Here is a 23,368-nt window from a genome sequence, read left to right as displayed (position 1 = left end):
GAAGTAGAGTTTGGTCCAGGATGTGGATGAATGTCGCCGCTAAGATTGTTTTCCAGGAGAGATGGGTTAAAAGACGCTGTTCCGTTAGCTGAGTACAGAAGCCGTCTTCGGAGAAACCGCCTTCGCTTCATTCTTTTGTACCATGATTTCAATCCAAAATGGCGGATTCGGCAAAAACTACTAGGATCGAGATAAGGCATCGAGGAAGGTTCTGGGGCGCTTCCCGGTGTGTCAAATCCATGCCCAATTGAGGAAAACCGCCAATTAGAGTAGTGGCTTAGATTGTTCAAGCAGCTGAACAGTAAAAACACGTGGAAAGTGAACATAAGAACGGAGCTAAAAGTTAGTTGACCGACCGCCATCGCTGACCGCTGACCCTTTTGATTCGTTCCTTTTATCACGTTCTCTTGAGTGGCTCACAAATTAAATTCTGAGACGATGTCATTTTAACAAAGCGATGAAGTTGTTTTCGTAATCATTAATAGTTGTTTTTTATTTATTTATTTTTATAAGAGGATCATTGCATTTTAGTTGCAACAGAAACTGTAGAAGTCACTTTGAACACGCTGCTTTATTGAATTCAACAGCTCCGTTTATATAGAGATGCGTGAGAGTCTAGAACATCTAATGCATAAATCAGCTAGCATAGCCTGCAGGAATGCCCTCATCGTGCACGCTTCGGCTTGTGTGTTTCTTCGTCCGCGGGAAAGAAATCTTGAGCAGCGCTAGTTAGCGAGAGGTCTGTGGTGACAATGTTTGACCAAGCGCACCACTCAAAGATAACAAAATAAACAAAAAAAGGATCAATATTAGCAGCTGGGAACAGACCCTTTTATAAAACTAGCGTACAATATAATCTTTCAAGTAACTTTTAATCCCAAAATCAAAGTAGCGAGATCAAAGTAGCAAAATCAAAGAGCGAGATTTTGTACATCAAGTGGTAAATTATGGCATAAAGTGGCGTTGTTTGTAATACTCCTAATCCGTAGAACCTGTATCAAGTGGTCATCCCGCCATTCCACGCGAGTGACCGCTAAATACAAGTTCGACTGTGTACTTTACTACAGCATTAGTTATATTTGCTGGTGCGAAACGGTCTGATGGTCATATCCTTTACCGAAACTTAGATAACATTGCTGAAAACATTTTAAATATTTAGTTCCTTGACTTCTCGTGGCGCGCTAACATTCTTGTTTTGGCTGACTTTTTCAGACTCGCGCAACGGACTTCGCCGAAAAGGGGGGCTTGCTCGCAGTCCACTTGTTGAAACCTTTTTCTCAGTTTATCTTATAGCATAGATATTATAAACAATACTTAGTCTCTTGTGTGCAGATATTGCGGATGAAATACCAGGACTTCTTCAGTTTCGAAAACATAAAATCTTCACAAAATCATACTGACATTTTTGTACATTTTTAAACACAGCAATGTTTTTCTCAGGCTCGTAGTTTTGGATCATATTTCTTGCACTGGATAAGAACCTTTTATACAGATATGTCAAGATGAACTATGAATAACGGTTTCAGTACAAATTCTCTTTTGTACAAAGCATATTGTTCGTCGTGATCTCTTGCATCTTTGTTTTTTATCTTGGGCCTGAGAATTCTCGCGTGTCAAGTTAGACAAGATAGCAGTATAGAAGGAATAAGAATTAACTGCATTCGCTGTTGATATAACCTGTTTTTGAAATATATGCGCGCTCGTATGTGCGTCTAGAGGAATATTTGAGATTTTCTGGTAAACAATGTTAAAGAAAAAAAAAATCTTGAAGCAGCGGTGAAAGGATACTTATCTCTAGCATGTGAAGAATTCACTTCCAAAGTGAGGCTTGCTGCAAATTAACCAATCACCGTCGAGATTTTTGGGCACTTCAGCCTTGATCGGCATAAGTGTATGCGTTAATTTTTGTAGTCACTCATTGTAAACGGGTTGAGGAAAGAAAACTAGAAGCCAATCGATTCTTCGTAACAACTACTATTTTGTAGAACTCTATTCCAGCATATAATCCATAGGGATTTTCACGCGGCTTGCATAGGAAGATAATGGCCGACCGTGGGAATTGTAGGAAGTAAGTAATGATTGTCAATGTTTTGATTGAATTATTTCGTCACAGCGAGTTCTCATCTGCGGCTAACGTTATGTCTTGAACTTAGGAGAGATCGTTAGTTGTGTGGCAAATCACAGATTAAATGGGTTTCCCATTCGGAGTTGATTCCACTCAGCTCAATTCTGTTATCGTGCAGTGGACTTGAGGTGTTGAATATTGCGGAAAAACTCTATGCAAACGCACTTTCACTTAGATTGACTTGGAAATGAGTTACCACATAAGAAAGGAAAATTTGTTGAGGTCTTATATTCTTTTAAAATTAATGCTCATAAAGAAATCCTGGCCTTAGTTCTAAACGCGTTTTTTCTTTCGGTCCTGATTTAGCGAAGGTGGTTTTAAAACATGTTTGAGCAAAATTTCCGCTTTGCCCCTCACTCAATATGCACACTTTTCTTTGAGAAGAAACAAGAAACAATAGCAACGCTATTAATGACTTCCTGGGGGACTACGGCTCTTTTTGTGGTTTTTGATTCGTTCCTTTTATCACGTTCTCTTGAGTGGCTCACAAATTAAATTCTGAGACGATGTCAATTTAACAAAGCGATGAAGTTGTTTTCGTAATCATTAATAGTTGTTTTTTATTTATTTATTTTTATAAGAGGATCATTGCATTTTAGTTGCAACAGAAACTGTAGAAGTCACTTTGAACACGCTGCTTTATTGAATTCAACAGCTCCGTTTATATAGAGATGCGTGAGAGTCTAGAACATCTAATGCATAAATCAGCTAGCATAGCCTGCAGGAATGCCCTCATCGTGAACGCTTCGGCTTGTGTGTTTCTTCGCCTGCGGGAAAGAAAATCTTGAGCAGCGCTAGTTAGCGAGAGGTCTGTGGTGACAATGTTTGACTAAGCGCACCACTCAAAGATAACAAAATAAACATAAAAAGGATCAATATTAGCAGCTGGGAACAGACCCTTTTATAAAACTAGCGTACAATATAATCTTTCAAGTAACTTTTAATTCGCAAAATCAAAGAGCGAGATTTTGTACATCAAGTGGTAAATTATGGCATAAAGTGGCGTTGTTTGTAATACTCCTAATCCGTAGAACCTGTATCAAGCGGTCATCCCGCCATTCCACGCGAGTGACCGCTAAATACAGGTTCGACTGTGTACTTTACTACAGCATTAGTTATATTTGCTGGTGCGAAACGGTCTGATGGTCATATCCTTTACCGAAACTTAGATAACATTGCTGAAAACATTTTAAATATTTAGTTCCTTGACTTCTCGTGGCGCGCTAACATTCTTGTTTTGGCTGACTTTTTCAGACTCGCGCAACGGACTTCGCCGAAAAGGGGGGCTTGCTCGCAGTCCACTTGTTGAAACCTTTTTCTCAGTTTATCTTATAGCATAGATATTATAAACAATACTTAGTCTCTTGTGTGCAGATATTGCGGATGAAATACCAGGACTTCTTCAGTTTCGAAAACATAAAATCTTCACAAAATCATACTGACATTTTTGTACATTTTTAAACACAGCAATGTTTTTCTCAGGCTCGTAGTTTTGGATCATATTTCTTGCACTGGATAAGAACCTTTTATACAGATATGTCAAGATGAACTATGAATAACGGTTTCAGTACAAATTCTCTTTTGTACAAAGCATATTGTTCGTCGTGATCTCTTGCATCTTTGTTTTTTATCTTGGGCCTGAGAATTCTCGCGTGTCAAGTTAGACAAGATAGCAGTATAGAAGGAATAAGAATTTAACTGCATTCGCTGTCGATATAACCTGTTTTTGAAATATATGCGCGCTCGTATGTGCGTCTAGAGGAATATTTGAGATTTTCTGGTAAACAATGTTAAAGAAAAAAAAAATCTTGAAGCAGCGGTGAAAGGATACTTATCTCTAGCATGTGAAGAATTCACTTCCAAAGTGAGGCTTGCTGCAAATTAACCAATCACCGTCGAGATTTTTGGGCACTTCAGCCTTGATCGGCATACGTGTATGCGTTAATTTTTGTAGTCACTCATTGTAAACAGGTTGAGGAAAGAAAACTAGAAGCCAGTCGATTCTTCGTAACAACTACTATTTTGTAGAACTCTATTCCAGCATATAATCCATAAGAATTTTCACACGGTTTGCATAGGAAGATAATGGCCGACCGTGGGAATTGTAGGAAGTAAGTAATGATTGTCAATGTTTTGATTTAATTATTTCGTCACAGCGAGTTCTCATTTGCGGCTTACGTTATGTCTTGAACTTAGGAGAGATTGTTAGTTGTGTGGGAAATCACAGATTAAATGGGTTTCCCATTCGGAGTTGATTCGACTCAGCTCTGTTCTGTTATCGTGCTGTGGACCTGAGGTGTTGAATATTGCGGAAAAACTCTATGCAAACGCACTTTCACTTAGATTGACTTGGAAATGAGTTACCACATAAGAAAGAAAACTTTGTTGAGGTCTTTTATTCTTTTAAAATTAATGCTCATAAAGAAATCCTGGCCTTAGTTCTAAACGCGTTTTTTCTTTCGGTCCTGATTTAGCGAAGGTGGTTTTAAAACATGTTTGAGCAAAATTTCCGCTTTGCCCCTTACTCAATATGCGCACTTTTCTTTGAGAAGAAACAAGAAACAATAGCAACGCTATTGATGACTTCCTGGGGGACTACGGTTCTGTTTGTGGTTTTTGATTCGTTCCTTTTATCACGTTCTCTTGAGTGGCTCACAAATTAAATTCTGAGACGATGTCATTTTAACAAAGCGATGAAGTTGTTTTCGTAATCATTAATAGTTGTTTTTTATTTATTTATTTTTATAAGAGGATCATTGCATTTTAGTTGCAACAGAAACTGTAGAAGTCACTTTGAACACACTGCTTTATTGAATTCAACAGCTCCGTTTATATAGAGATGCGTGAGAGTGTAGAACATCTAATGCATAAATCAGCTAGCATAGCCTGCAGGAATGCCCTCATCGTGAACGCTTCGGCTTGTGTGTTTCTTCGCCCGCGGGAAAGAAAATCTTGAGCAGCGCTAGTTAGCGAGAGGTCTGTGGTGATAATGTTGACTAAACGCACCACTTAAACAAACACTCACATGAACATCAGTCCACTTGTTGAAACCTTTTTCACGGTTTATCGTATAGCAAGATATTATAAACAATACTTAGTCTCTTGTGTACAGATATTGCGGATGAAATACCAGGATTTCTTCAGTTTCGAGAACATAAAATCTTCACCAAATCATACTGACATTTTTGTACATTTTTAAACAGTAATGTTTTTATCAGGCTCGTAGTTATGTGCATTCAGTCGTTTTTGCAAGTTTCATTATTTGTTGTTCTATAAAGCCTGATTTTCACTAGCGACGCAAGCATAAGCGCAAGCACAAATGTAAGCATAACAGCCCTTATTTCACTATGAAAACGACCTCGATGCAAGCATACAAACAAGTGCATGCCTTTTCTTGTACTAGTGCTTGTGCTCGTCGACGTTCGTTTCCACTTGGTATATTTTACTTATAAGTGTGTTTGTGCTCACGCTTGGACTTGATAATTATAATAATAACAATAATATTTATTATTTGTAACGCGCATTTTACATGTGCATATGATCAAATGCGGGATAAAAAAAATGTAATAAAAATAAATAGAAATATAAATGTTAGATAAAAATTAGATACTAGGCCCTGCATCAAAATATACAAAACGATAAAATAATATAAACAACACAGAGCAAAAATTTATAAAAGTGAATAAGAACTTTAAAACTAACTATCAATTATGAAAATTTAATTAAGTTATATTTGCATTTCTAATTGAACTAGGAAGACCATTCCAGAGTTTAGGAGCTGCACTGGCAAAAGCCCTATCACCTAAAGTTTTCTTCGCTTCAGTGGTTAATGGTTGTAATAAAAGCTCATAATTAGAGCGCAAACTATAATTCAAAGTCTGTATTATCTTAATAAGACCAGATATGTAATTAGGAGCAAGGCCATTAATAGCCTTAAAAGTAATAACTAAAATCTTGAGATTAATTCCAATTTAACTGGCAACCAGTGCAAAGAACCTAAAACTGGTGCTATATGACAGAATCCAGGAACAATGCAAACTAACCTGGCCATTGTATTTTGAACTCTTTGCAGCTTATTTAAATAAATATAAGGCACTCTTAAAAGAAGGCTATTACAATAATCCATTCTTCCCATAACTAATGCATGAACTAATATTTCTGCAGATTCTCTAGAAAGATATTTCCTAATGCGCCTTAAGGTTCATGTTCGTTTCGAACATGTGCTTACGTCGCGAATGAAAACCAGGCTTTACGCCATTGGTGACTAGAATACTTGAGTACTGATTCCATGTGGTGAATTGTGCTTTAGATCTGATTCACTAGAGGAAGTGGAGCTGTCAGTAATTCCTGAAGAACTAGTGGTAAGAGATGACCGTGGGCCTGTGGCTTCCGAGCCTGTGAGGAGGCCATCATCAGAACTTGATATCGAGGCTTCCATAGTAACATGCGTTGATCAGGATCAGGTCGAGGGGGAAATTCCTGCTGGTTTTGGTATGTATGATCACAAAGAGTCTTACAGGGATCGGTGGCCTTTATGATAACGTTCCTTGATTCATTATTGAACCACCCGTTACAGAATTTTGTAGATGCAGTCAATTTGGTTTGTCTTGAATATGAAAGATATTATCTAAACGATTGGGTTGGAATAGTGATGAGGATAATCACCAAATAGGCTGTTTTGCATCCGCCTCAGCAAATATAGTGTACAGTTTGACAACTGTTGCGATTATTTTTCGGACTAAGCTTATTTGTTGCGATGTTGACTCGTCTGTGTCTGTCCTCTGATAGATGATAAGAATAATTAATCCAAATGCGTGTACGACTAAGCGTATTCCTACTTATAGATGAACAATAGCGTCAAAATTTGGTTAAAAACAAAAACAAAAAAATAAACATCAGCGACATACGCAGGCGCCTTTACTTTATGTGCTACCTTTTTTTCGTTCTACATATTTTGACGTCACTCATGATCAACCTTTGAAAAAAAAAGTGGCAAAATTTGATATAAATTTCCTTTCTATCACCTATTTATAGAACCAGAGGACGAGCATGGGGGTATTGATGCTTCTAATCAACAATCTCAACATGAAGGTAAGTGAAAGAGGGCGTCAAGGGAGACACAAACTCAAGACGCAAATAAACAGACTCCTAAAACATTGGTGTAATTGTGTTACTGAGTCAACATGCATTCATTTCGTTTATTCAAAGTTTATTCCTTCCCCAAAGACTGTTCATCACACGAGGAACGAGGGCTACATTGAGAGGGTGGTGAAATTCAAACTTACTGCTTTTTTCGGTGGTTGTTTAAATTGAAAAATGTCCATACTTGTGAATCATTCTTGTGTGTATCTGATTGTTTTACAGAGATAGAGAAGGATCTGGATGATGTTCTGCGTAAGGGTGATTTCGATGCGATTGATCAAACAGTGACTCCAAAAACCCTGGCAAGGTGTAAAACTAATACCTTAATCAAATCTTTCCAGGTTGGTCTTGTAACTTTATCTCTGCCTATTTTACCGCCATAATTTACTCAGGGCTGTTTAGCCAGACCAAGTGACAAAAGTGATCCTAATCACATAGATTTTGTTTCACTTCTCCATATGATTAGCTCGTCATGCGCATACCGCTCTCTCTACTGATTAGCGTCAAAACTACAACCAATTGTTACTTGTTCACTGTCTGAGAGTGTACTTGTAACCTTGAAGTATCACTGACTTGCAGTTATATCTTGTTTTCTTTCTTATTGGTCATCGAGGTTTCAGTGTACTAATTTTGAAAGGACAATTGAAAAACCCTCCTGCAATCTCCAACAACTGGAGGCTAATAAGAAATCAGAAACAACATCATTGATAAAGAAAGATTTTTTTTCGTCTTGTCATGAGCGTTGGACAAAGAAAAAAATTCTGAGTCCCCATGAGGAATCGAACCTCAGAACTTCGGATTTGCGCCTCGATGCTCTACCACTGAGTCACAAGGACTCTTCGGTGAGCGGGGTCTATTACGAAGTTCTAATGACACGCGTCCTGCATACTGCTAGGATCAGCAATGTCGATAGCGTAATTTTTTTGACAGAAAAGTAGAGATGGTAAGTTTTAAGCTCAGTGAAGAATTAAGAAAGATGTTTTTTCGTGTTGTCACGAGCGTGGGACAAAGAAAAAATTCTGAGTCACCATGTGGAATCGAACCTTATTTTTTAACGAAAAAACATCTTTCTTAATTCTTCACCGAGCTTAAAACTTACCATCTCTACTTTTCTGTCAACATCATTGATTTTTACGAGCCGTTTCATAAAAACGATAACTTCATTTCTTTTTAAACTTAGGTCAACAAAGCACTGCGAGATTTAGCAGATGGTGCAAACCCGGAGAAAGACGATATAGAAAAGCTTGAAAAATCTATGTGCGAGTTCACATCAGCCTTGATAGATCCCCTTAAAGCCGACGCCGATACCAGAAATACATTTCAAAGTTGTTTTGATGATCTGGTGGACAAGGCAATTGACACGGAGCAGAAGAAGGTACTACACGAATGATAAAAAGGTTTCCAATCAACACTTTATGATATCCTTTATCCCTAAAGTCGATTCTAGTGGGAATGCTCTCGCCCATCTGAACACACGGGTGCCCTTACCCTTACGTGCTATATTGGGGACATTGTTGTCTCTCTTCTTTCCTTACCAATAACCACCAGTGAGGACGCTTTGTGTGCCACATAAAGCCTCCTCACCGGTGGTTATATGGGTGTAATATCGGATATTACAAAGGGGAAAATATATTTTCAAGATTTATGCACACAATGTCACGGTAAACTTAGTGCTAATTCAATCAATCATGAGAATTTGACGTATTTTTTAATTCGTTAAAGCGGTCGGAAATATTCCCATACAAACTCTCATAGTTCCGCCATGACTGTTATTGCGCAAGATGATAATCTCACAGCTGGAGCTTGGGCCGCCTGTGATTCAATGTACAGGACGTCATTTTTATGTCTTTCTACTGTATGTACAAAGAAACAATTAATCAATTTCCAGTGAAAGAAATTTATACTCTAGTGAATCTACTGAATAATGTGACGCCAAACTGAATGATTTAATGACACACATCAGGCTGAACATGCCCACCGCCGGGCGCCATAGCTGATCCGGCCAGAAATTAGTTTTCAACTTGAATTGTATTACTTATTCCTAAGAAATCTTTCAGACCCTTGATTTAGCAGCTCTGTTCTGTTGTAGATCACAGTCGTGACGTCAAAATGTGGCAAGAGCAAAAAGGTGGCACATGACGCGCGGCCGGGTGTGTCACTGATATGTAGTTAGAATTGTTTTGAATTAAATGAAGCCAAACGTTGTTAATCGTGACGTCCCCTATGAGGCTCTCCTCTGATAAGTAATAAGCAAAAACCAGTCCAAATTCAGCTCATTGCGTAAAATAATGTATCGACGAATTTTTTCGCAGTTCATCTCTCACCCAGTGGTGTATAACTTGCTCAACTCCAGATGGTACCAATCCTTTTTTCAAGTAAGAAAAGAATCATGGCGGACACCTCATCGCTGGGGATACTTTTTTCTCAACCTCTGGACAGTGTTTGACATAGTCTTTTTTCCCTTTCTCTTTGCCATTTTCTTCGTCGTGCATTTGATAAAACAGGCCTTGAGGAGGAAAAGAGGTTTGTAATATCGTTTTGCTAGCATTACATGGTAATGCGTTTTCAGCAAGCTCTAAAGTATTCAAAAGGTTTGGGCCTGAGGGGGAGAGGGGTGAGGAGTGGAGGGTGATGGCTTTTCTGTATTTTATTCCTAACTCCATAAAACTGAGTTACCATGCAAACTGAGTCCTCTCAACTGAAACAATACAGGAGTCCTGGCTAAAACTATGCGCGAGGTGCAGGTCACGTATTTCTTCCCTGGCACGTGAAACGCGCTTTCGTGCTTGCCTTGTGCTTGCAAAAAACTGCGCCAGTTCTGCAGGATACATCGTTCAAGGAGCGTTCACAGGCCCCGTATTTGTTCCCACCTGATCATAAAGGTCTTAAGAATGGTTGGGACCGTTCTAACCAAGTTTTGAGATTAGATACAAGCATCTACTGGGGAGTTGTTGAGGTGCTTTGTATCTGTTGTTGCATGTTTCCTTTATTGATCAGTGGTTTAATCACTTAGCCTCTGATGCTTTCTTCGATCATTTTTCAGAAACTGGAATATGTTTTGTTTTGACGCTGGACAAAGATACCTCAAAAGAAGAATTTAATCTGATTAAAAAGACGATAAACTACATTGTTGGTGAATATGGCTGCCACTCTGCTAAATACTGTGTTGTTTTACATGAAGACCACAAAATTATCGGTAACATCAACTTTGAAGAGAGGTGCACTACTGAGGATGCACTTCGAGCGAGGATTAAGCAGTTAAAGCAGCCAAAATCTACCAGTTTACTCAGTGAAGATCTTATGGCCACCCGAGGTGCATTCACAAACCAAACACTTGGAAAGGAGGCCAAAAAGGTGAGGAATACATGCGCACAACCGTTTTCCCGGCGGAGCGCTGTCAAGTTTTGTCCCTTAACTTGTTCCTATGGGCTCATTTTGCAGTCACGGGCTGGTTATCAGGCCTTGATAAGTTATACTTACCGATTCATATTCAGTATTGATTGATTTTGAAGATCGCATACTACAGTTGATTTATGTTTAAAACATAAACACAAATCACGTTTTAGTTAGTGTCACGGCTCATGGGCCGGCTCCTTGCATTTGCCTTCTTGGTGGAGGACTCAGGCTTTCCCCTCGTACTTCAAGCTTTTAAACTCACTGTCACTTATAACCAAGCGTTTATGCTCTTTCTATATTAGATATCAGAATGAGAAAAACATGTCCCACTAATTTCTCTTGGTATCAGTAAAAAACAATAACCATTTCACGATTGCTATCGGCTCGTAATCTTCCCGTCTTTCAGAAGAACTATTGCGTCAAACTCCTCGGGAATTTTGTTGAAGACCTCCGGTACGTCCGTTTTAAATACAGTTGTCTTTTAAGTCCCAAAACTTCCAAGCTTTTAGCCAGTCGTTTGTGCTTTTTTGGGGATTTTTGTTCTTCAATTCTCCTGTAAACTTTGAACTAAAACGTGGTTACTTTCCACTAACTTGTCCGCCATTTTGTTTTGCTTTGCTTTCGCGACTCTCTTGACTCTCAATCAATTTAATTTCAACTTTCTGCAATCCATTCTACTTTTTGCATTCAGTTTCAACTCTCTACACAGTTTGGGATTAACTGACGCCTTCTCAACCAATTAGCATGCTGAAATCTTTGCATGCATATTAGAGGTAACTGACGGCTAAAATGTCACTTTTTCGGAATACCGTCTAAATGCCTCGAGTAACACATTGAAACAGATACAAGGTGCCTCGTATGCCTCTTTGCACCTTTTTTCGCCAGGAAAACCGTCCTAAATGCAGCTTCGTGAGTCATCCGCCGTAAACGCTTCGATTTTGATCATGTGATCTTATACGTCACACGTGTGTACATTAACCGAAAAAAAAATGGCGGATAGTACTTCGAGCGAAAGCAGTCCTATTTCGGGGTCTTATTATTCGGATTTTGAGGCCTCGATGGAAAGTGAACATGATGAAAGGGTTTATGAAGCCGTTAGTGAAATCAGGCAATTTGAACCGTCAGGACGAATGTAACCTAAAATAGAGGGCGGGGGTCAGAAGAGGATCAAGAGCCCGTGCGCCGCGGCCGCCTCAATCGAGAAAGCAAGAATGGTGAGTGCATTTGCGATTGTAAAAAAAATCTGAAAATCAGTTGCTTTTCAATTATAGGAGCGATCAATTAAAGAAACCAAGTGTGTAGACTCTTGAATACCGTGAGAGTGAAATGTTTTTATGCTACACGCACGCACCTTCCGAAGCTGAGGTTTTACTGACTAAAAATACAAACATACATACTTGTGGAGGTGAATTGGATGGATTATACACGTTCACACGCGATTGAATCGGTTTCAAGCTTTCCTGTGTTGAATTTGGCGAACGATTAAAGATTTCTCGGCTTTTACTTTAAAACACGATGCAGAAAAAAATAACATTCGCACATGAAGAATTGTAAATAAAGTAAAGTAGCCTTAAGTTTGAGTTATCTCTCACGTTTGTAACAGTTGCAGAGCTGATAACTGTTCCTTTTGGTGAAACCAATCATGCAAGTCGTGCTCTCTATTTCTTCTGTTCAACATCGAGAAAAAATTGCTACTTTACTGATTTTTTTATTACAAGGTGTCAGTGTGGCCAGTCAATGTGGAGGAAGGAACAAAACATCTTTTGCCGAGAAGTAGATGTGGTCGAAAATAAAAATTTGCAGGATGTTACAGTGGAACAGTTGCAGGCAGAAGCCAGATGTATTATCCAGATGCAGGGTTTGGGGAAACTGGTAGAGGCTGACTACGTCTGCATTTGCTTTGTTACAAAACATCACTACACAGAGCTTCCCTGGTTTTCGTTTTCTTTGTTTTACATCCTGTTGTTTTCCGTCCATATTGTAAATGTCAACGCGGCTAAGAGTAGTACAGTTTTTTATAACTTGTCCGTGAACATATATATATATATATATATATTATAGTTTTTAAAGTTCAGGTCGTAATTTGAGAAACATTACCTACTTGTTATTTCCATAGCACGAGTTTGTCGCTAACTCCGTTCCTTTTTTTACCAAAGCACTGCGTTTTGAACGGTAGGAGCTAGGCATTCCCATGACATGTGCTTAAATGGTTTCCTCTCTCAGGCTGTCAGCTTGTTTTACTGTTCACTCAGCTGACAGTGGTACATTTTTTCAATTTTTTTACTCGATAATGGTTAAGAGGAAAAAATTATGGGAACATATATTTTTTTACAGCTGTTTGGAATGGCGTGCAAACTACCTGTGGCTCTGAATACAGGCACGCTATCTGTCGCCTTTCGATTATTCAACCTTCGTTGTTTTATTTCTCACTTCGTATTTCATAGTCTCTAATTGGTGGCCTATAAGAGAATGGAACAAATCTTATTTTTTCCGCTAGTAAATTTGGGCAGCAGCTGAGCAGCCGGGACGAAGTTGTTACTTTCAGGTCTTGACATGACGCTTTTCACTACCTTACACACGTGTGACGTATCACATCCTGACCTGGCCGTCGATTAAGCGTCAAAAAAAATTTGTAGAAAATTTTATTTTGCACAACATATCGTAAATTTGCTCATGTAGGATTCTTTAAGCAATGTATTGGGACAAAAAAGGAGAAAATTTGGCGTCGGTTACCCTTTAATGATTTAGTTATTTATCGTATCTGGCATTACATGTACATAACAGCTACAGTTATCAGTTTTGTGAACAGATTCAATAAACGGTGAGATAAACAAAACGATGAATAACTTATGCAATAGATCCATTGTCAGTAGTTGAGATACTTACAAGCACATCAGCAATATTCTCTGCGAATCCAATTATTGTTTTTCAAAGTGTTTTTTTGTAAAAAAATTCAAGCAGCTCCTTTAATTTATAAGAAGGCTGGTGTGGTATCAAGATTGATAAGTTTGGGCTCATATTTGATAAAACTTGTAAATTTCTTTTTGAGAATCAAGGGAATAAATATCACCTTTTTTCATTTTATGTTTACAATAGGTGGTCGTGCTCTTTCTTAATGACTCGTTAAGCATGGTTAAGGCTAACGCTGAGAGTCCACTCTTAGAGGAGATAAAGGAGATGAAAGTTAACATCGTTCCCGTCGGTATCGGGGAGCACGCCAAATTATCAGAGTTAATTAAGATGGCAACTAAAGATGGCACAGCACGTCACTTTGGAGAATTCGAGTCACACGAGACGTTGGGAACAGCTGTCATACAAGGTAACCTGGGGAGGTTTAGAATTACGATATAAAAAAACCCTCCTTAGGATGATTATTCTCCTAATTGGTTTGGGAAAAAAATAAGAAAGTATTGCATGCACTTGTTACAATTCGAATTGAGGAAGGTTTTTAACGGTATTATATTTTAAAAAGCTTTAACTTTTCTCCCCACTGCTCGGAAGTGTAACTGGCTTTATAATCGATATGTTTTACTTTCTTACAGGTATCGAGGGAAAGACCATCTATGGTGAGGACGGGCTATTTTTGGTTGCTAGATTTCCAGATCGTTAAACTTTTTTTTCCAAATAATTTTCGTCAGATCGTCAGTGCTTCCAGAGTTTTCTTTTGATGGTCTCCATTCTAAGCTCGCGTCTCATTCATTGTCCTACCGAGTATAACTATGATTACTATGATGTCTTCCAGAGAAATACAAGGATTACTTTACGACTCCTTATTTCGTCTTTTTCCGCGACACGCTGAGTTATCTCATCCTCCTCGTTCTTCACTTCGCCATTTGCCTGTCCCCTTCAACTATTGCCTTCAGTCGACTAGAATGGGCCATTTTAGTTTTCTTCCTGGGACGCGTTTTGATGGAGGTGGATCAGTTTATTAGTCCTAAAAAGGCTGACATGAAAGCATGTAAGCGGTGTAGGAGGAATAGAGATGGCTCCAGCTACCAAGTATGTTCACAAGAGGGTCAACAAGAGACAAATGAGGCAGAAGAAGACAATATCTTGCGAAAGAAGCCTAGTAATTATTTCAGGTATTTCAGCGTTTTCTTTTCTGTTTCTAGTGACAATACTAGATTCTCATTCATGTTGGGGGCATGTCAGCTAGGAAGGATGGGGAAAAGAGTTTACAGCTTGAAGACGATAACAAAATGAGCCACTGTTCTCAGCTAAGGTACACTGGTAATTTTTTTAGAGCTGTATCATTAGTCATGAGGTGACATGGTTCACTGCCCGGGTTCATTGACAGCAACCGATTTTTATTGTTTTAGTACACCATTAATTAGCTCGTACTCATTGCAACAATAAATAGTGGTACTTTTAAGAACTGATTATTTTGCCTCATAATTATGAAAGGTCTAGCAGTTCACGGATTCCCTTAAATAGATAATGGTCTTCTAGTACTGATATCTACTACTTTTATAGTGACCGTTGGAATGTGCTTGACGTCATCATTCTTGTTTTCTACCTGATCACCTTCATACTACGCATAATTACATGGATGAACTCCACGGACGCGTCAGAAAACTCACTCTTGGCTGTGTCAGAGTATTTCTATGGATTTATCGCCATGTTTCTCACACTGAGAGCCTTTGGTCAAGTCATAGAGCGCAAGCGGGGAATGGGTGCAATACAAATCGCTTTGTTTTTTGTTATCGGGGATGTAATGGCGATATTTTGGCAGTTTTTGGCCATGATTCTAGCATTTTCTCTGGCTATGACCAAGATATATGTTGCTGAGAAGGCCTATATCTCAGGAAAAGATTCCGCGGAGGATTTGTGAGTACATATTGCGATCTTTCTAAATTATCGAAACCGTGAGTGACAGATGTTAACTTGTTAGGCCCATTCATTTGTTAGTCTTTTTAGTAGTGGGGTGGAAGAGCTTTCCTTTTACGTTATGGAGGGGAACCTTATGAATGTTTAGGCACCCAATGTAAGAAACAGTGGGCTAAAAGCTAATCAAGTGAGATTTACTTTTTTGGATGGGAAGCCTAACAGGAGAGTAAAACTAATCAGATCAGAATGTCAAACGTAGCATGAAGGCCGATTTTTTACAGTCTTAATGAATACTCAAGCAGGAAATTTCAACAAGAGGCCTCAATAAATAAGTCACTTCGTCGCGCCACTAATACACAAAAGGTTTGAAATCAAATCATGATAGCCTGATGCCCATTAATCATCGCAGGGTCAGTCGTAGTCATAAATTGTGGAGTCAGTGACTTGCTATACACTGACTTTTTGTGCTTCTGGAGGTATAAGTTCAGGAATGTTAGTTAACAATTTCTCTGGAACAACACAACCGTGTAAAATAAATTTGGAAGGGGGGGGGAGGGTGGTGGTTATGGGACAATTTCTGTTGGTTAAACCGTAAACCATGGCAACGGTTTCTATAACCATTCATTTTCTCCTATTATTTTTAGGGCATGCAGTGATTCCGGGCTAATTTGGTAAGAATAAAATTATAGTTTTTTTCTACTCTAATTTTAACTTTGTACTCTGATGTCTAAAATAAACCAGGTTACACGACATTTTTGCTAACCTTGAATTTCGCGCTTTCAATATGCCGCGATTATTTAAAAAGTTTCAAGCGTGAAATTCTATACCTGAGGGGTCGGAAAGGTTAATTAAGGTCTCCCGGGAGGAAAAAAAGTGGAAAAAAAATCATGCTGATGTGTTAAAATAAGTTCTGATGTTCAACACCGTGCTTTACCAGCTTCATCATGAAAATTTGCAGGAAAGACACTCTTTCCTTTCATGGTAGCAGATTTACAAGAACAAGAAGCAGAGCTTCGAGTGAAGAAACCCTCTTTGCCTCGCATCCCCCTCGCGGCTTCGTGTCCGATTAATTAACGCTACTTCGCCACTTAAACCTGCAAAAAGGCCAGCCCAGCTATTAGTTTAACTTCTTAAGAGGTACCTTACGGTTTTTTCCTTCTGGAAAAATCCAGACTTCATCGTTGCTATTTCTTTTTACCAGTGGTATCCCTCAGGTTTAAGGTTATCTTGTAATATTTCTTCAGCGTTGCTATTTCTTTTTATTAATAGTATCCCTCAGGTTTAAGGTTATCGTATGATATTTTGGATACCAACACGTAAATGTGTTGATATTTGACTTGATGGAGCTGACTAGGAATCTTGAAAGCAAATTTTGAAATCGATGATCCATGTAAGAGCAGTGACACGATGGCCTTCAGGACACACACGTTTAAAAACGTTTATGGCGGTCTTAACGATTTCAATTTAAAGAACTGAATGGTGTTTCGATCTAACTCGTTGCTTATGTTCTTCAGTTGGTGGAACATGGCGACACACCTTGGTTGGTCTTTACTGGGTTTAGCTGACCTGGATAGGTTGAACTCCGTCGACAATTCATCCGTTTCTCTTATTCATGTGCTGTACAGCTTCTTCTTAATCATGGCAGTTATCCTTCTCGTGAACATGATGATTGCGTTGCTCTCCAACACCTATCAGCAGGTTCAGGTACTAATCAGTCTCTCAGCCTTCGCCGATGTATATTAATTCTGTTCATAATCCAGAGTTAAGAAAATATGAGAAGTTCTCGACTGTAAACTTGGTGGAACTTTTTTTGGCGTAAGATATAAAATATATTTTCTGCAAAGTTCAAAAGATTCTATGATTATCTGTAATTGTACTTTTGGCCGACTGACGCTTTAGACGAAAATGATGGCGAATATTGTCCCTTTGGTATGATATGTCAAAATATTCTTCCGCTATAGGAGTGTCGCCTGTTGTCTTTATTAACTGGTACTTCCTTAGAAGCTGTTAAGTCCCTCTCATTCCTCTATTATCAGGATAACTCACTGCAGGAGTGGTCTTTCAAGAGAGCCATTACTGTAAGAACCTACAGCACCTATCATCCGATACCAGTACCCTTCAACCTTTTGTCTGTCCCCCTGATAGTACTCTGGAACCTATGTTGGCGCGACACTCCTGCTTCGCTCAAGGGCGGACGGGTAAGCTGATAACACCTTGCCAATTAGTTTTGTGAGTTTTGACAAGCTGCTGTTGTTTAAAGTTATCGTTCACGTCTGCTCAGTGATTTTACTTCACTTTTGATGTGGTCTTCTTTGATTCGACAGAGAGTAGCTCTGAATAAAGTGGTGAAGAAACTAGAAAGGAGGTACTTCGAGAAATATGGTTATGAATTTCCCCTCACAGGTGGGTGATATGCTAGATTAGTAGATAGCCCCAGAAATCTATGATATGGTCATACAAAAGTATATGGCGAGAGATGTTTTCCTACTAAACCTTGCTTTGTTATTATCAAAGCAATAGTTCTAAAGAAGTTTAAACCATGACGGACAAGAAATAAAAAATCACAAATTAAGAATTCCAGTAATGATAAGCTATTTATAACGAGGCGTATCGTAATGATTTTGCTGACTAGATTCGGAAGAAGCCAATTTAATATTTGGTTGCTCGCTTTGTTTTAGAGGGGAAAAAGATAGATCACTTGGTGCATGAAAATGAGGGAGGTCGAAAATTGGCCAATCAGATAGTTCGGCAAGTATTCCGACCGCGTGGAAACAAGGAGGAGAAACTTGCGTCTGGCCACAAAGTGAGTGTTTTTGAGGCACACATTCACATGTTAACTTAAACAGGAAATTTCCCTACCATATACTATGGATTCTGCTCCATCAGGATACACCTTTTTAATCATTTTAATTTGCATTTTAACCTTTTCCCTCGAACACAAATTTAAATGTACGATTGAGAAAACCTTTCAAGAAACGTTGTGCTGTAGTTTCCATGTTCCTTTGAAAAAAAAACCGAACTTGTTTTGTAGTGACATAGAAAAGCTGATCTCAAATGCTGCTCCGGGAAGTACGAAAAAGTCAACAAAATTTGCTCTCAACGCGCGATACGAAAATTAATGGGAGGGTTATAGCTTGAATAAAACCCCTTCTGGCTTGCTGGTATGTCGGCTGACAATGTCCATGGTCGAGAGATTGTCTTTAAGTTTTCAAATTTCTCCTTGAAGCTTTGGTTCCTGGCCAAATATTCATTTTTGGACAATGTCTCAGCCGCAGACATTTTCAGGTGACATAACTGAAGGGGTCCCTCACGTTACTGAAGTTTTGTTCGATTGTCATTTAAAGGCGTGGTATGATTCGCCGGGAATTGCTGTCGATGGCTGTCTCCTAACTTACATGGGACCTTCTTTCTGCAACATATGCGAAAGTGGAAATCGTAAGAACATTCACAGCGCCAAGTTCAAGTCTCCCTTTACACCAGAGAAACCACGATTTGAGGTGTGCTTTTGATTTACAGATAATTATTTGCGAACAACAAATTTAATTCATACACTTCCTGCTCCATGATAGACTCTCTGAAGATGCAACATAATTACATCGCCTTTTTACCCTCTTCCCTTAAATAACCTCCCTCCTGTAGGCGCTGGTATTCTTTTCTATTTTGTAGCACTACAGATACTCATTTTTTTAAGAATGAACTTAACGGTGCCTCCATAATAGAAAAACCAGACCGGTTCCTGAAAAACATCTTTATGTTCCTCTTGTGGTATCCTATTTTCACCTTTGCTTTCATGGTAACGTGTCAACATGGATCTCGTTTGGGCACCTAACCCTGTAACACCTAAGAGTGACTATGATGTAATTTTTCCTCACATTATCATCCCTGAGTCAAACATTAGGGTCACATGGATAAAGTAAATGACCACCAACCGAAAAAGCTCTTCATTGTTTAAATAATTCTTCCTTATCAGCACAATTGTATAGAGAACAGCATGGAGAATATTTATAATGATGTTAGGGAATGAAAGGTTAAATTCATCTTCTTGCTCCACTTCGTTGAGGTGCATTTCAGGGTCAAGTTATAAGGCCTTAGATGGCCACCTTTGAATAGCGTGATGGTGCCTTCGTTCAGCCGAAATTCCCTCTTTGATTAATCTTTTATATTTATATTATTATTGTCGTTATTATTATTAATTAGATAAGTGTGTTGCTTTGTAATCATCATCATTATTGCAGTTGATATTATAGCTGCTTTTGTTGTTTATATGATCATTATTTCGGATGTTGATTGTTTATATTATGGCTAACATCGTCTTTATCATCGTCATTATTTTGCTTTGGTTTAAGAAACTAGTATTCCCTCGGTCTCATGAGCAAAAAAACTCATTTGCATACTGAAACAAAAATTAAAAACATGGGACTTATGGCAACGGTAACAACAAAGTCTAAAAAAGAAAAGGCCGTCATTGTTTTGCAGGTACTTATTCAGGAGACTGGGGAGAGGCGTATTGTGGCACTGGGTGCTGTTTATGAGTCATACGACTGTCACAAAATGCCTGGCTGGTATAGTGGAACAGTCGGTTACCACATAGACGATGGTAAAATATTTGAAACTGGCTTCCATGAGCTGGGAAAAGAAGTCGAAGGTATGGGTTACTTTGACGATACGTGTACGATATCTGCCACAAGGATCTGTTGGCGCTTGGAAACACAATCAAAGTCTTACCGTCCTTCTGAGGGCGACCTTACGACAGTAGGTTTCTGTTTTCCAAAAGAAAAAGATTCAGAAATTTTCGTTTGTGAACGTTATAGGGATCACTTTAAAATCGTTATAGACTCCTCGAGATGATTATTCTGACGTGCATGAGATAAATGGGAAATGTATTGTAGCTGTGTGATCAAGATAGAATGCTGAACGTAGTTACTGTAAAATCCATGTGCCTAGAGTGTGAAACTGAAAAAACCCTGAATCCTTCGATCGTGGAGGGTTCCAACCCTTGCCTTCTGCTTGCTGATCAAATGGTCTACAGAGAACTCATTTAAGGTCAAAGAAAAACGAGATTCATATCAACAAATGCTTGACGCTACTAGGATCATTTATATCGTCAACACTTCTTGTATAAATACCGTGAGGGAGATTAAACTTTGTCTTCGAATGAACGAAGAGGTAGGTCATTGATCAAGACCGAACAACAAAGAAAAAAGTCCAATTTCACATCCTGGTGTTACACGGTTGGTTGCCTCATGTTTAGCTTATTTTGTTATCTTTCTGCTATGTACTTAATATTTTCTGTTGATAACTTAGGAGCCATGGCTTACCGCGGTGATCTCATCGCTTGTGAAGTTGATTTTAGTGGAGTCCCCGAGGGAAAAGTCTCTGTGTTGTTCTCCTTGAACGGTAGAAAAGTAGCGCGTTCTTCAGTGGAGTATACAGAGGGAAATAAACTATTTCCCTTCGTTTCATTGGGATTTGAAGGCATTACAGTGCTCACCAAGGTATGTTCGAAAGAGGGAGGGGGGAGCGGGGAGGGTAATGGGCTAGAAATTGAATCTATAAATGGTTTGGTTTCATCAGTAATCTGCGAACATATCATACCTCAGCACACTCCTCCAGCTACAATTAATCGAGGGGTTGTTCCTGTGACCAAATTGAAAGCATGTGGAGAGGGAGCTCTCTCTACGGCAGATGTCAGGCTCTAGAATCAAAGGAAGAACTTTGTCGTATCCAGTGTTAAAAAGACCACAAAAATCTTGTTTAAGTCTGTGTAATTTTAATATTTCATTTACAACTTTCTACCAAAATTCAGTGCCCTGATTGCTTTTAATTAAGGTACGAACAGGGAAATAGCGTGTCGATCTAATTTTTAGAATTCTATATCAGGCATATCTGTATTCCATAATTGTGGACATTAGAGTTTATACTTCACACCTGTGATCATGGCTGCCCTAAATTTTCGTACTTTTCTTCTTCAAAGTTGAGACGTTTGATTTCCACACGTTTTAGATGTGCCATCGTGACAGAGACCGTTTTAGTAGAGTAACAAACGAAGACATTCAGGAGGAAATTGGAGATCTGCGACGTGATTTTCAGAATCAACTTACCGAGCAAAGGAGGATGTTGTCAGAAATGAGAAATTTAGTGCTGCGTTTGAAGGAAGTAAAGGATAAAGATAAACAAGAAGAAGATACTAAGAAACTGGCGGGTGACTTAAGTTAAATCCACAAGTGATGGCTTACGCGCAGTTTCATGGATCGGATCAATGGATGGATGAAAATAAAGAAGATTTTCATTACCTTAGTAGTCGTTCAAGAACATTCATTTAGTTTAAACGCAATGTAAATCGTATGCAATCACTCTTTTTGATGAGTGAAAAAGATGCAAACTGTATTTCTATAGCTGGAATATTTCTTGTTGAATTAAAATTGTAGTCTGCTTACTTAAAAAGGTTGTAGGAGTTATGAAAACCATTCATTGCCATCTATAAGTTACGTTTTCTTAATCATATAGCTCCTAGTCATTAACCATAGTCTCCCCTTCAACTGTTATATATGTTCCTGCAAATTATTTGGGAGAATGTAGAGTTAAATCAAGGTATCACTTTGCTTGTGAGTTAATCTGTTATCTGTTTGCTGAGGAACAAATAAATATTATAGAAAGAAAAGTATTTCTGCTAATCTTTTCACACTGCACTGTTTTCTTTCGTTAAGTGTCATCATTTTAAGATGACACAGAACGCATTCAGATCAGTTTGCAGAAATTACAAATATTCTACTCAACAACCATATATAGGTTTGTTTCGGAATTTATAATACTTGTACCCATTCAATCAATGCGTGAATGTAAATACTGTTGATAGGCGATAGATTAGTCGTTCAATCAAACTGCCTTGAAGCGTGCTCACTCGGGAAATATCCCATTAAGAGAAAGCCAAATTGTTCGGTATTTGCCTTGAGCGTAGGAAAAGCTCACGACGTAATAGGGGGCACTATAAGACAAGGGGGCACTATAAGACACAGCCAATCAAAATACGGTCAAATGAATTCAATATATATCGATAATGTCAAAATGATTACTGCAAGGACTGATAAAGTACGAAAATATAATGATTCCATGATTCGAGTGGTCAATACCAATGGTTTTCATACCAGTTTTCCTCAAGTGTAACAACGACAGGATGAGGAAGTTAGGAGACTTATATGTCAACCGTCCTCGCAGCCTCTTACGCATATGTTGTCTTCCCGTGCCTTTCTTAATATTCCACTAGTCTTGGAGGTGTCGAAATAAGATAGCGGCAGAAAAGATTTTTTGCGTTAATATTTCTAGTACACGCGAGCGCGAGGCGGGTAGAAAGGGCGAGTCATAAACGAGGTGAGAACGTTACATCTGTGCAACTAATGTGTATGTGATCCCGGTGAACAAAATGATCCCCAAGTCCGGACTTAAATAAAAAAATACCGTATTGGAGGATGGCAAATGACTCGTAAACATATTTCAACGCCAAATTTGGCCTCTCTATGGCTTTCTGGTCTGCTGCCGTTAATATTTCTCAACGAAACTTTTAACTTTTTACTATGGGATTTTTTTAGAAATCTTGGTACCTTTGTTTTTAAATCCAATACCGCTTTAATGCCAAATTAGTCAAAATATATCTCAGTTTCAGACCATTCAGCTTAATTATGTCTCTTAGAGAAGACAAACTGGCCGCGGAATTTGGGGTCAGCCTAGGTTCCCGCGGGATCTGATCTCGCTCTTTCCCATAGAACGCGTGGAAAATCGAAGGGGAAACAACTCAGTCCGCGCTAACATTTTTTTTGGCATTGTTTTCTTTTTCCAGTCCCGCAACGGACTTCGCCAAAACGTAGGTACTTCTCGTAGTCA

General features: G+C 38.7%; 1 protein-coding gene across 2 annotated transcripts; it reads left to right on the top strand.

Annotated features, from left to right (window-relative positions):
- The first annotated feature begins 1,902 nt into the window (after positions 1-1,902).
- Positions 1,903-22,137, top strand: LOC136283077 (uncharacterized). Of its 2 annotated transcripts, none has more exons than XM_066171294.1 (20): positions 1,903-2,068; positions 6,435-6,616; positions 7,160-7,216; positions 7,490-7,608; positions 8,448-8,642; positions 9,580-9,790; positions 10,311-10,621; positions 13,760-13,982; positions 14,206-14,229; positions 14,406-14,745; positions 15,137-15,490; positions 16,135-16,161; positions 17,005-17,194; positions 17,527-17,688; positions 17,815-17,893; positions 18,169-18,293; positions 18,835-18,987; positions 19,967-20,135; positions 20,795-20,985; positions 21,494-22,137. In XM_066171294.1, exons 1-20 carry the CDS (start codon positions 2,043-2,045, stop codon positions 21,704-21,706), a joined length of 3,351 nt encoding a protein of 1,116 aa, XP_066027391.1. In that variant the 5' UTR covers positions 1,903-2,042; the 3' UTR covers positions 21,707-22,137. The 2 variants fall into 2 exon arrangements, with proteins under 2 accessions (XP_066027391.1, XP_066027388.1); XM_066171291.1 differs by lacking the exon at positions 1,903-2,068 and adding an exon at positions 4,065-4,236.
- The last annotated feature ends 1,231 nt before the right edge of the window (positions 22,138-23,368 follow it).

Source organism: Pocillopora verrucosa, chromosome 1, assembly GCF_036669915.1.
Source record: "Pocillopora verrucosa isolate sample1 chromosome 1, ASM3666991v2, whole genome shotgun sequence".
Taxonomy (NCBI): domain Eukaryota; kingdom Metazoa; phylum Cnidaria; class Anthozoa; order Scleractinia; family Pocilloporidae; genus Pocillopora; species Pocillopora verrucosa.
This window is presented reverse-complemented; position numbering and strand designations above follow the sequence as displayed.

Bases quoted from the DNA above. Each gene is read 5' to 3' on its own strand.
- LOC136283077 (XM_066171294.1), top strand. From the start codon at position 2,043: ATGGCCGACCGTGGGAATTGTAGGAA. The intron at 2,069-6,434 runs GTAAGTAATGAT...ATTGTGCTTTAG, and splicing joins GACCGTGGGAATTGTAGGAA to ATCTGATTCACTAGAGGAAG. The intron at 13,983-14,205 runs GTAACCTGGGGA...ACTTTCTTACAG, and splicing joins GGGAACAGCTGTCATACAAG to GTATCGAGGGAAAGACCATC.